Source organism: Enhydra lutris, unplaced genomic scaffold (assembly GCF_002288905.1).
Source record: "Enhydra lutris kenyoni isolate GAN:26980312 unplaced genomic scaffold, ASM228890v2 scaffoldscaffold2, whole genome shotgun sequence".
Taxonomy (NCBI): domain Eukaryota; kingdom Metazoa; phylum Chordata; class Mammalia; order Carnivora; family Mustelidae; genus Enhydra; species Enhydra lutris.
Window position 1 is genome coordinate 68,856,562 of NW_019154086.1, and position 14,335 is coordinate 68,870,896.

A 14,335-nucleotide genomic window follows, 5' to 3' on the forward strand; every position below is an offset into this window, starting at 1 on the left:
ATTGATCTCTGGCATCTTCAGGATTGCTCTGTTTCAACACCTTCTTCCTGTCAAAATGATTGTTAAGCTGATCATCCCACTTTGCAGTTTAAAAATCCTTTCAGTAAATCTCTTTCAGTTGATGAATAAAATGATGAGTCCTTAGGATATAGAAAGTTATTCATATGGCTCCAGATACACCTGCCACATAGAACCACTTCACATTCTCAGAACATGCAAGGAAACCATTTTCTTCTTCTGCCTTCTACATCCTTCAACACCTTGCCCAACTCTTAGCCCTTTACAATTCAATCCTAGCTTAATCTATATTTTGGGGGGTTCTTATTGAACCCAGTGATACCATTCACACACTTCTGCTCTGGCTAACTAGAATTTGAACTCAAATTCAGAAATTGTATTATTCATGTCTGTATCCCAGGGCCAAGCACTGTGCCTGGTACTCAAATATTTGTTAAATTTTTTTAAAAAAATGACATCAAACAGGCTCTCCATTTGTGCCTGCTTAATCAAAAAAATGTTGCATTGGGAACAATGTAATGCAAAACACACACAAAAATAAAACAGAGTAGATGAAAATACTGAAAACACTATACTTAGATGTCTGCTTAGTTAAAAAATATGTAAAGAAAAAGACTCAAAAGACTTGGAATAGTGTTCTCAGACTCTTTAATATATGAGAGAAAGAGAAACATGTTCAAATTCAGATGATCTCAAACCTTAAGAAAGTCGACAATCCGTTCTTATTGTTCTTTCACAATTTAACACCCTTTGGGACCTGGGGAATAGTTCAATAGCAGTATTTTTAGAAAGTACACATTTTGCTCATGGCAGGGGGTGAGGGGCAGGGATCATAACCACACGTAGGCAAGTAAGACTACATTGCATTTCTAAACAGCCTCATCTTAGCTAACAGAACTCTGGAAATTAATCCTTCAAAACAGCCCAGAAAAATATCAAGGTCAAAGTAACACTGAAGTTCCTCATTTTTGAAGCAACTTGAGTTAAACCATACTGAAAACAAGGAATCCAATGTGCAGCCATTAACGTTTACTTTCCAGACAAACTAAGACAAACCTCTGGGCCAAGAAAAAAAACGGAGCACATTAACATTCTAGAGTCCAAATAATTTACAAAGAGGAAAGCCCCCATCCTGTCAATGTATCTTACAGTCTTATTTTTTATTAAATTATAAGAAGGTTCCCCAACCCATAGCAAATAAGAAGCAGAAACTCACTCACCAGATAAGTACTGACCCCTCTGTTTTTAAATGCCCTTTAAGTGCTAGGCACTGTTCTTGGTGCTGGGGTGCAGGCAACACACCACATGAAATCCTGGCCCTGACTCCTTCGGAATCCCTACCTAAATGCACCACAATCAGCTGGGCAATCATATTTATAAAACAAATGTGTGTGCCCAATTGTCAAGGATTCCAGTTGGAGTGGGTCCCAGGAATACACAATTCAATAACTGACTCCCTCTTCTTGGTTGTTCTGAAGCAGCTGGCCCTCTGACCACACTCTTGATAAACAATGGTCTAAGAGCGTTTCTATGTTCAGCAGAAGCCAACCACTGAGAGTTGTGTAAGGAAGAGAATGATCTAGTGTTAGAGATCTCCTGTTAGTACTATTTAAATGTGTTAAGTGTTGATAAAGGGTAGGTATCCATTATGTAGAAAACTCAGTCATGTAAAACATCACCGATTTTCCAACACCCGGGCCCTGCTGAGCTCCTGGCCCCCAAAAAGAGCTGTTGCCCTAATGAGCATGAGAAGCATCGCCAAGTCCAGAGTGGGACCAACGAGAAAAAGTACCCTCTTTCAGTATATACCACAGACTGAAGCACAAGGGATGCTGCTGGGCTTCTCCCAGATTCAGTTCCTCACATGGTAAGAACGCAACTTCCTAGATGGTCAACAGACAGACACGCAGGGACAGCACACAGACTCGGAAGATGGGGTGGAGACACAGTGAGGGAGAGGATGGCCCTCCACTCCTCCCTCTCCTGCAGCACGGCTGCTGGGCATTGCCTTTATTCTGCCTTTTCTCTCACACATCATTCCTGTGGCTGGATCAAAAAAATCTGGAAATGTTAAAGAACTGAATACAGCTTTCATAACTGTCTTTTGGAGGCTTGCCCATTCTCTACAGATGCAGAAAATCTATTACTTCTTGCCATTTTTAGAAAGGAGGCAATGCTCGGTGCTTAAGACATCTGAATTACTGAATTACTGGCAGTAATTCTGACCATTTCTAAACACAAAGCCACTTAATAAAATGTAGTCCCCCTATTTGGGAACGCCCTATACATCTAAACAGTTCCCCAGATTCACTGTCCACAGGGACTTTCCACTGTCCCTAGGGAAATGAAGGATTTCCCTTCTCTCCTTTCTCTTCATCCCACTCAGCCTGATGCTGCCTGAAATCATTTTCCCACTGATTTTCACTTCCATTGTATGAGGTATGGTCTGCAATAGAGGAACCAGCAGACCTAAGGTCAGGGAAAGAGAGTCAAGGCATATCTTGTTTTCTCATCTGCCACTAACCTAAACCTCTTCTGGGTCTACTAAACAACATCACCCTCTCCACCACAACTCCATCAGGCCTCCTGCCTGGCATGTTGTTCCTCACCTCAGAGCCTACTTGTCACCATTCCTTTGATGAAACTCTAGAAGCAGCCAGAATCTGGCCTTCCTCTGAAATGTGATCAAATCATACTTGGTCCTCCAGGTATGACTTTACCATGGAGAACTAAATGAAAAAATAATAGAGAACAAGAAGGGGTCTCTTAACTATCCACACCCTTTCCTGTTATTAGTAGCGAAATGCTTTGCAAAATGGACTTATGTTTCAGGGACAGACCTTAGGGACAAAGGTCATTTCAGTCAAAATGCACCTTTCTGAATCCAATTTTTCAAATATGTGAAATGAAAGCATCAGACCAGCTCTCTGCCAGATCTAAAATCCCATATGATCCTCCAGTTGAAGGGAAAATGGAAAAGGAAACAGACTAACCTTGAAGTTTTTGTAGTGAAGGAACAGAGAAACTCTAACCAAGAAACAAGCTCAGTATCAAAATTAACGCTGGGACATTCTGAGAAAGAGACAGAAACTTGTGCAGTCCTTGTTTCCAACCTACTGAAGCCACCCCTGGGGCCTGTTCTGTATTCCCTTAGACTACCCTCTCCGCCCACACTTGGGTCCTTAAATACAGTATGGGCTTTCATCCCCACAAACTTTCAAAGGGTCTGCTTCTGCCTTGGGGGCATCTATACTACCTTGAAATTTTTTCTTACAAACAGCTTCGTAAGGCAAGCTTAGAGGTTCTCTTTGTTCAATATTTGACTGCAGGCATGTTATGGATTAAACTGACTTTTGTGCCTGGTGCGGCCATCTACCATTTCCAACCCTGCTTCTATGGGGACAGAGTTCCACACTGACGATTTACAAACATCCATCTGGAAAACTGTCCGTTCATAAACAGTGACTACCAGTGGTAGACCAGTACTTGTATTTTTCAAGTGACCATTAACAGAATATAAAACAGGTGGTTATGGCACTATTTCTGGGCTTCAAATTAAAAGGTAACTAAAAGCTGCAATTTTAAGGCAGTCGAACAGCATGTATTTTAGCTCAGACATCTGGCAAACTCTTTGGAGAAAAACTGGGAGAAGGGAGGAAAGGTAATAGACATGATTATGAAGCTCTGTTGCTCTGTAGCCTTAGCCTCTTCTGACAGTCCCAATCCATCATGTCCGCCTTCTCCTGTAATTTATGTTTCCACTTGGAAGCTGATTTACTTCCTGTCCCCTATTCCATGCCCCCAAAACAAGACCCATAATTGCAGTTCAGTCACGGGCTAGAGAGGACATTGGTATGTTTGATGTGTGCCTGAGCTGTCTACAGGTGACACCAGTAACTGCTCTCCTCTCCCAAAGTCCTCTACCCCACACCCTCCAGATTCTGAACATTTATGACCTACCCCACATGAATCAACACCCTCAATCTTTTGCTGTGACATGAACTCAAAACAGTGTTCTGGCTGCCCTCTAAAATGGGCACCGATTCATGTAGTATTCATCAAACTGTCCTAAGGAAGAGGCACTGGAGATCCAAGGACAGGCCAGACTGTGCCTTCCCAGAGCCTGACCAAGGCTGACCTCACTTCTAACCTCCAACTCAAATTCTTTCTCACTGCAAATCTTCCAGACATCAACAAACCAGCAATCTTTGTGAGAATATATAAACATACACAAATACATAAACATATATAAATCTGCATCCAAATGATACTTTCAAAAAGTAAACATCTCAACTCCCTACCTTTGCCTACCTCCTCTGGCCCCCAACTCCCTTCCCCGTGTCATTGACAGCCACTCTTCCTTCCATTCTGTTGTCTCTGCTCACTCTGGCATCTGTGCCAACATGATCCTGCCCCAGAGCTCTGGAATTGGCTGTTCCCACTGCCTGGAAAGTTCTTTTCTCAGATTTCTCTCCTACTCCCAAGTATCATGCAGGTCTTTGCTCAAATGTTATGCAAGAAAGGGGTCTTTCATGACCATTCTCTCTATACCTTACTCCAGTCTCATTACCTCCATCGTGTCCCATTCCCTCACCCTGCTTTATTGTACTTCAGAGCACATTATGTATTATAGAACTTGTTAATTTTCTACCCTCTCCCATTCAAATGCAAACCCTACACAAGCAGAGGCACATTTAGATATTCAAACTGAATTCTGAAAAGTAATGACAAAACAAATTTTTAAAGAACTAAATTTAGATTTTATAATTTGTATAAATATATATACTATTGCAGAAAATGTTAAAGCATCATTGTTGAGCGAAAAAAAAATAAAGTTCAAAATCCTGAAGAGAACTTCCACTTTTTGTAAAAAATATGTATATATGTGGAAATGTACGTAAGAACAGTATTTGTCTGAGTGGGTAGGGTTATGAGTTGTACTTCATTTTTGATTTTATAGTTTCATACCTGTTTTATAATAGCATATATTACTATTAAAAGGACAAAAAAATACAAAGTATTGTAGTTGATTTCAAAAAGCAAACAAATGCAGGTTATTGGAAATGAATTTAGCATTGACAAATTACAAAATACTAATACCACAAATTACATAATGGTAATTCCGTTGTATCAATAATATATACAATATTGCCAAATGAGATCCTTATTTGCCTTCAGAGAACAAAGAAATAATCAAAATTATTATAGTACATATTTCTAGTTCAGACTAATAGAGCAGAGTGCCACCCCTCCAACCAGGGTATATTTCTTGGTGATCTGACAAGACAATAAAAGGCTGAGAATTTACATCTTGCCTAACCCCTGTCCCCAGTTAATAAAATGGAAAACTCACAGTATTCCATTCTTTGTCATAAGAAGCATGGCCATTATAAAGAATTATCCTCTGCCACTAAGGTAGTATCCATGTTTTGTATAAATTTTAATTCAAAGAATAAAGCACAAACTTCTAACATATATCTTTAGAAATTACATGAAACTACTATTTGTGAGGGCACTCAAATGCCATTTTCACATCATTTCTCGCATTGCCATCTGTGCTACTTGTCTTAAGGAAGATAGAGAAGCTAGTGTGTTGTGTTAATGAAACCAAAATTGTATTTCATAAAAATCTAAAGACTGGCTTTTCGATTTAATTCCAAAAGTATAACAATTATATAGGTTGGATGAGTAGCTAAATAGCTAAGTCCTCATCTACCATAACCAGAAGTCAGTATAAGTTATCTAAAGCTTGTAAATCCAGAAAGAACAGTACGGCGTTGTTTAGGCACACGTACAAAAATATTAGAAGAAAGAGATTAAGCAAGATTAAAACTTTCCACTAGGGGTGCCTGGGTGGCTCAGCCCGTTAAGGTACTGACCCTTGGTTTCAGCTCAGGTCATGATCTCAAGGTGCTGATGTGGGGCCCCCAAGCAGGTTCTAGGCTTGGAAGGGAGTCTCCTTGAGGTTCTCTCCCTCTCTGTCCTTCCTCCCACTCACACATGTGAGCACTCTCTCTTAAATCTTTAAAAAGTTTCCTCTAAAAAGTGTGTCAAGAATGGGCCCAAACCTGTCAAATGCTCCTACAGCCCTGACAGCCACCTCAGCACTTACTTTAAGGGAAGGAAGATTTATGCTATTATCTGCCTTCCCCACTAAACTGCATGTATGCTTTGAGCCAAAGACCATGTTGCAGTGTGCTCACCACCGGATTCGCAGAGCCTAGCACAGTAACTTGTACACGGGGTACTGAATGAATTCTTGGTAAACATGGATCAAGTTTTCATCCGTGACTTGTTCCAGTAAAACAAAAGTCTTCCTAATATACAGGCATATTGATTTTGTACACACCTATTATTCCATGGAGTTTGGGCTGGTATGCTAAATCTGAAAGAGACTTTAGAGATGAGAGCCACCTGTCTCGATTTTTCACAAAAAGACTGAAAGAATTAATGAAATGCCAGGATCATGCTGTTATTCAAAGTGTATGATGGGTGATCTCACAAAAGTGAGGTGATAATTAACTACACCCAGTTTTGCATTACAGAGTAATAATATAGAAGCCTCACTCTTAGAAAAATGTCAAAATATCAAATTTCTCTGCATATAAATATTACTTTATTTACAGCCTTAATTGTAACTTTTCTCATCTGAACAAGTTAATGTAGTTCATTCTTTCTTTGGAAGATCTCTGCCAAGTCAGGATCCTAAATTCTCTCGATTTTTACTCATTTATACACAGATATTCACCAGGTCTTAAATTAATGTTTCTTTCCTGAAGTAGGTAATTCACATAATTTTTTTACATATAAAAAGGTATAAAATGAAAAGTCTCCCTCCTGTTGCTCATTTCTTGAGCAAGTCTCCCATCCGCTCTTGTTAACACAGCCAGAGCAAGACTTATTTCACACTCCCTCATTTATATAGGAATGGGAACATACTACACAAAGTGATTTCCAGCTTGCATTTTCTTCTTCTTAATGAATCTTGGAGGTATTTCCTTATCAGTACAAAAAAAAGTTTTGTCAGTCTTTTTGGCAGCTGTGTAATATTCTCTTACATGACTGGATCATGATTTATCCCTTTGTCTACTTGATGGCACACAGGTCTATTTCTTCTTTTGCTATTACAGTAACACCACAATGGTTAGCCTTGCATAGGCAATGTCGGGCCTGTCTGTGAGCTATGTACATCTGATGGAATTCCTACAGGGGAAGTGCTGAATCAGAGTATGTGAATATGTAGTATTGAGAGAACATGTCCAAGGCTGGGGACCAGTTTATTCTCCCACCAGTCACCACTTCCAGTTTACCCACCTCTAACTCAAGTTTTGCTTATCAATTAGATGGAATATGGTATCCTGCTAATCCTTCCAGTTTGCATATATTTTGAAGGAGACTGACCCTTTTCATGTGATTAAATGTAAATTTGTCATTTGATAGATACATACATTTGTTTTCCTTTTCTCGGTTGTCAGGACCACAGAGTCTTTATTGTACAGAGTGCTGACCTGAGCCATCTGGGCAGATGGCCAGCTGCACGCCATTGTTTTTTATTTCCATTCGAAACTATTTTCTAGGGCCAGCTTTCTTTTATGGGTCTTCCTAAGTTAAGCAGAGGAAGCAATCACATAATGCTGGAGACTCTGAGTTCAGGAAGGAGAATTTGACTCTACCACAGAGGCTGTGAGACTTCTGACTAACTACTGGACCTCTCCAAGCCTTAAATTATAGATCTGTAAAATGGTGTAAAGATACCTCTCTCAAAGGCTGCTAAGGATTAAGCATATGTGTATATTTAAAGTCCCAGGCACAGGGCTTGGGTCTAATTAAGATCTTAATAAAGGACGATTTAGTTTTTGTCATCTCTAATCTGTCAGGCAACAACACAATCCCCCCCCCCCCCAAAAAAAAACCAAGGGAAAAAACACTCGACTAAGCAAACAGTTGTCTCACTGCTTTGGGGGTACTTGCAATTAAATATCCCCAAGGGATTACACTTTGAGGGATAGTCCTGCTGGAGCTATACCACTGGCCATTCACAACTGCCAACCAAACATTAAGACTGAGCTGTTTCTGTTCACAAAGCTTCAACCTGTTTTTCTATCAACATCAAGTTATTTTGTGTAAGGATCTTCACTCATGTGAAGTATTAATTCCCAAGAGGATGTGCTTTTCTGCCTCCATCTAGAACTTGCCAAAGTTGTGGAGTCTAGGAAGAGCAAGAGGAGTAGAAGCACTTGCCACTCACCCTGCTGGCCCAGTTACTGTCCCATCTTCCCGGTATTCTGGTTAGCAAAGGATGTTAAACTATGTTCAGAGAAAAGTTAATAATGTGGGAAGATATTCTGAAAGCCCAAATAAAGCTCTCATACAATATTTGACAGTCATGAAACAGTAAGTATGTTCTGAACCAAAAAAGTCACAAATGCCAAAAACATTTTTGGCTTGTAATAAGCTCATCTTGAGAACAGAGATGTACCTTTTTGTCTCTTCCATTAATTTATGAACTCTTCAAGAGCACTTTTGATTATTCACTGATCTTTATCCCCACTGTGTGGTATCCTATTTGACACATAGTAGCTATTCAAATTTATGGAATGAACAGAGTCCAAATAAATGATGTTTTAAGCTTTTATTTCACGATGATCTTTTCTTTTCAGGAAATAGCCCAGATTATTTTTCTGAGTTTAAATTTACACCAACCTATGTTTTCTCACTACAACAGTTGTATCAGCATTTCTAGCATATCTAGGCTGCAGTGTGTTTCATCAGAACTCTAGTTAGGAAATGAAATATTTTATCTTGAAGGGAACATTATTTTCCTCTTCACAAAATCTGTTAATATCCCTTTACATATTTTCCTCTGAGATGAAAAAAAATGCTATCATTGTTTCAATACAGTTAGAAGTTCTGAGAAGATAAGCTTATTGTGGGACGTGAGGTACTTGCTACTTTAACATTTAGAATGTACAACTGAGTTAGTTTACAAGGAATGCCCTAACCAAGAAACAGAATCCCCAAATTAGGCAACTGGAAGACACCTTGTTAAATCCCAAAGATAGAAATCTCACTTGAAAGAGGATATAGTTTCAATGCCTTAAAACAGTCTATATTTCTACTCTACTTCCAAAGGTAGCTTCTGTGCTTTCAGTCAACATGGGATTTCAAGATTCTCACATATATACTGCTGAGGACTTCTGGAATTTTCCAGTCATCTTTATTACAATAGATATGAACTGTTGATGGGGTCCTTCAAGACCACACAGGTATCCCCTATTCAAATAAACTAGTTACCAAGTATTTTCTACACTGCTTTCAAATCAATGAAAATACAATCACCATGAAATTCAGAGGACACAGCTCCTTTTCCTCACACACCTGATGCTGTGGTCAGCACTGGTTCTTTAAGTTGGAGGCCAGCAGCTCTGACGCATCAGGGGCACAGCTGACATTTTTTAATGAGAGTATCTCCTACACAGCAAGCCACTAGCAGCCTGGCTCCACCCATTTAACACCCTCAGCCATAGTGAGAAGCAAAAATTCTCTGAACTTTAACAGAGAGCCAAACACTGTAGAATCCTTTCAAGGTCCCTCACATCTCTAAATGCCCAGCTCAAGAGGGAGGGTACTATTGGCTGAAACCCACTAATAAGTGCTTTAATACTCTATCAACAATGATACACTCCTCACCTGAGCTAGGTAAAAGAAATAAGACACAGTCCCCATCCTTGGTCTAATGATTGTCTTACCTTTTTCAATAACAATATACTAGAACACTGAAAGGAATAGTTAAAAAAAAAAAAGATATATCTGAAAAGGGCCACATTTCTGCCACCCATTCTGGAACAGAGTATGAAAAATTCCAATTGACTTACATATTCAAATGTGTTTTGAATGAGCCTAGTTCAGAACGGTGGTGGGCAAGATGATGTGGAAAAAAGAACCAGAGCTTTAGAGTCAGAGAAACAGAGGTTCAAATCTCTCCCCTGAAACTTATTACTCTCATGATTTGGGGTAAATATTTTTTTATTGGGAGAGTTATCCTAACTCCCATCCACCTGGGTGGAGGTGTTTGGATTATCCCAATTACTAGAGGATGCTACTGGAAATTAATTAGTGGGTGAGGTCATGGATGAGAAATGTCTTGCAAAGGACAGCAGAGTCCAGTTCCACCAAGAATTGTTCCACCCAAGATACGAACAGTGTTCACCATTAAGAACTTTTCACCCGCAGTTTCCTCAATTGTCAGAATAGTGATAGGCATACCAACCTTCAAGGCTAAAGGTGAGGTTTAAATGAGATGCTGAAAGTAAAAGTACCCAGCCCAGCAGTACATGTACAATTTGCCCTTGATAAATGCTGATCTCACCCTACTATCCCCTCTCCTGAGTTAAAATGTCACACAGAGCTCCTTTTAAACAGGTCTATCACGTGTGATATAGCAAAGAAACAAAAGTGAGCAATCATTTTCTCTAAGTGGAGAACATTAATAGGTAGGTATCCTCCAAATTTCACATTCTAGCAGTGTCTGTTTAACAGGCTTTCCCAATAGTCTAAAATTTAAATTGAGAACCAAATACTGTCTAGAGAATCCCGTGACCCACCTCCAATCTTTCTTATTGCGTCTTTCACTCTGTCCCACTAATGTATATAGTCCCCAACAGATCACAACCTCCTATAGGCCTTTGCTCAATGTAGAATACCTGTTCCCTATTTGTCTTCCTGGCTAAGTTCCCTCCTAAAACACTACCAATGTCCTTAAAATCTTAAAAAAAAAAAAAAAAACAAACAAAAAAAACAAAACACTACCAATGTCTTGAAGAACCAGGTAAAACTCCCTCAGCCGTGAAGCCCTCCCTGCAGACCCCTACTACTTGTAATGAGTCCTTTCCTTGTGTGCACATAAATTGGGTTAAACATTATAGCAGTGATTCTCAAATTGGGATCCACAGAACTCAGAGTTCTCAAGTTTCCCATGAAAGCTTCAGTCACATATTTCTATATGATCTAAAATATAAGCACCTCCTGGACCTGGTCAGTCATCCAAGGAAAGTACTAACAAGCAATTCAAGTGTCCATACCTGAATTTGCAGTGTTGATGTAAACAGACCTTTCTTAACTGCCAAAGATTAATGAGAATAGAATAGTAGCAAACTCAATATATAAATGATGTGTTCACACCAAATGAAGCCCAAATAACTTAGAGCACATCATAAAAGCAAAGGTTTTCCTATGGTTCAAATAAAGAAATATTAGAAGACCTGAATCATGGCACAGTACAGAGCTGTCGAGTCATGGCAACCACCAAACCACCTCGGGTTTGTTTCAGTTGGTACCATTGCATTGTGTGGGTAACCAAAAAAGAGTTTAAATGCTTAAAAACTGACTTTTATTGGTCTTATGGTTATGTTTAGTTTTCATTCTGTTCTTAAGGAATTCCGTTAAATCCCATTTCGTATTTGTACATGCATAAATTATATAATAAAAGTCACATAAGCAACACTGGGAGTGTAGAAAAGGAGACCGTACAAGTTGGCAGTCTGAGAAAATGCATTTTAAGTACACTGAAAAATCAGAAAGCAGTTACCAATCCTTAATGTATTTTAAGGGATCTCAAAGTTCTAGGCCACAGCATCCGATTATTACTTGTTCACTGACTGAAAAGTAGCTATGTGCCTTTCCGCAAGTTTAACTCTGTTTTTTACAGTAAAATGAGGACACTGATCACAAAGGTTTGTCCAACTTCAAGTGTAATATCCTTAAAACTACTTTTAAGTTGTTAAGTGCTAGATATATGCATGAAATGTACTAGTATTTGTTTGCAAATGGTCTTTTCAGCTTACTGTTCCTTGAGAGAAAGTACTTTTTTTCAGTCATCTTTACATACCTACCACACTGCATGTCTGCTGTTGGGGTTACCAGTGTAAAAGGTAAACTGGGCTCCCATTAAAACTACAAATTTTCACTGCCTCTAAGAGAAACAGCCAAAATACCCTTTCATTTTGAAAGAAGAACACAGTGACAGATCGCAATTCTGTTCCCAATCCTGTAACACCAGGGTGTTGTGTTACTAGGACACTGGGTACTACTAAGAGTTTCCATTTGTTTCATTAAACTTTCAATAAAGGCTTTGTGTGTTTATATTCTTGAAAAGAAAGATTAAAGCTCATTTAAAAGATAAAACACCCACAGAAAGGATTACTGCTATCCCCTTAACAGCTGGCAAGTTCTAAAAAGGTGAGGACAAAATTAGTGTTCATATAAGCACAATTAAAATTCTCAGTGTCAAAACGCCACAGCCTGTGCCTATAATGAGAATGGAGAAGTGCTAAATAGAAAAGAGGCTAGTTGCTAGAGAGGTTATCCAGAGAGAGAGATTAGATTTGGTAAGTGTCTGAAGAGCCAAATTAGGGCAGGAAGGTAGGCAGAGCTTTCTGCACAATCCTATTGTGAACCTGAAATTGGCCAGCTTATTCCTTTCTAACAGTGTTGGAACTGCCAACTTTTGCTGAGTCTACTTGGAATTTCTTTTAAACACTGCTTGCATATTATCCAAGATGATTAGTGTTGTTGCAAGGATGGCAGGCACCTCGGGCTGTCTGCCCACACGAGCAGATCTGACATTCTGGTTGAACCCTGTCAGACTTCAAAACTATTTTTAACTACCATGTAACTTTGAATTTTAAATTCTCCCTTACCAGGGCAACAACAGCTGAAGCTTCCCAGGAAAAGTTTACCAGTTACAGGTGCTTTCTTGGAAAGATGGAGCATTAACAGACTTTCATACTGCAAATGTTTCACAAGTAGGGAAACCGAGGAACACATAAACACCTAGAGTCAAATCACAAGACCTGAATACTAATGACACCAGCACACTCACACAGTTCTGCTTCCTATCCATTTTCCTCTGAAGTCCTCCCGAAGTCTTTAAAATCTGAAGTAAACATAGCTTTCTAGAGAGCGGCCTTCTAATCAAAACGGATTACACAATTCCGGTGCAATTTGGGAGAGGAGAGTATAAGCCTGTCTTCTCATCAAAAATTTAAAACAGTGGGATGTATTTCATTTGACCCCTCTTCCTTCCTCAAAATGGATGAAAAGACTCAGAAACCGGCATTTTAAGGAGACCTGTCTTAAAAAAAAAAAATTATATATATATTCGATTTCACAGCAGGTGGAGGAAGGAGCAATGACTGCAGAGAATGGGCACATTTTCCAAGCTGAAACCAAGACAGGAGTCGTTCTGGTTTTTTTTGAAATCTGTTGGGGAACTTGAGGCAAATGTTTCCAAAGAAACAGGGGGAAGGAGGGCGGCATCATTTAAATAAAACTAGCGAGGTTTTTGTATTTTGATGAAGTCCTGGGAACTCATTACCACAATTCTTAAAAAAAAAAAAAAAAAAAAAAAAAAAACACTTCGAGTGAATTTAACTAGGCTGGCAAAAAGCTGAGGGGGTGGCGCTCCAACGCTTTACCTTTCCTCCGGAGTGGTTTGGGATCACGCCCGCTCTGCCCCGGCGGGTGGCTCGGCTCGCTCACAACTGTTTCCCATTACTGCCGGCAGGACGCCGGGGGACTCGCTTCTGCCACAGAACTTGGGAGCGCAGACGCCAGTGTGGAACGGGAACAGAATCACGTACGGGGAGGGGTAGGTGGGAAGGAAGAGCACCGCGCCGCCTGGGCCCGGTGGGAACGCACCCCGCCGCGGGTCACGAACTTCACCCAGATTTAACTAACCAAAGAAAAGGGAGTGAAGCGGCACGGGAACTGGGCGAGGAGGAGGAAACTTCAGCAAAGGAGAACAGAAAGTGGCGAGCGGAGCCTGGCCCCAGAACCGCTGGCTGCGGGCTGTCGGGCTAGGGCCCCCGACGTCCCCCGCGGCTCCCACCTGGCAGTGCCGTGGCCTGGAGCGGGCGGCTGGCTCGTCCCTGGCCTGTCCTCCTCTTCCTCTTCCTTGTCCCGCGAAGGGCTTCGGGGAGCGAAGAACCGGGAAAAGGTGTGCCAGGGGGCGCCGCCCCTCCTTCGGCCGCCTGACATCTCCCCGGCTCGGCTGCGGGTTCGGGGCAGTCCGCGGGGAACCGGCAAGGCACTGTCCTGTGCCCGGAGCCCGGCGTAGCGCGACCCGGCAAAGGCAGGACGGACTCGGCACGGGCCGCCCGCGCGGCTCAGTCCATTCCCGGCGGGACGGGCGCGGGCACGATGCGCTCTCCGCGCGGCTGGCGCTCCAACCGCGCGCTGGCTCCTCCTACCGCCCCCGACTAGCCCGTCCCCGGGAGGAGCCAGAGGCTGCGGCCCCGCCCGGAGCTCAGGCCCAGCG

At 41.1% G+C, this 14,335-nt stretch overlaps 1 protein-coding gene across 2 annotated transcripts in view; it reads right to left on the minus strand.

Annotated features, from left to right (window-relative positions):
• The window catches only part of LOC111147317 (crystallin beta-gamma domain containing 3), a 111,625-nt gene extending 97,570 nt beyond the window's left edge, over positions 1-14,055 (minus strand). For both annotated transcript variants that reach the window (XM_022503318.1, XM_022503310.1), the window contains exon 1: positions 13,907-14,055. In XM_022503318.1, the coding sequence (XP_022359026.1) occupies positions 13,907-14,055 (149 nt within the window). The remainder of the gene's footprint in view (positions 1-13,906) is intronic.
• Positions 14,056-14,335: the final 280 nt, after the last annotated feature.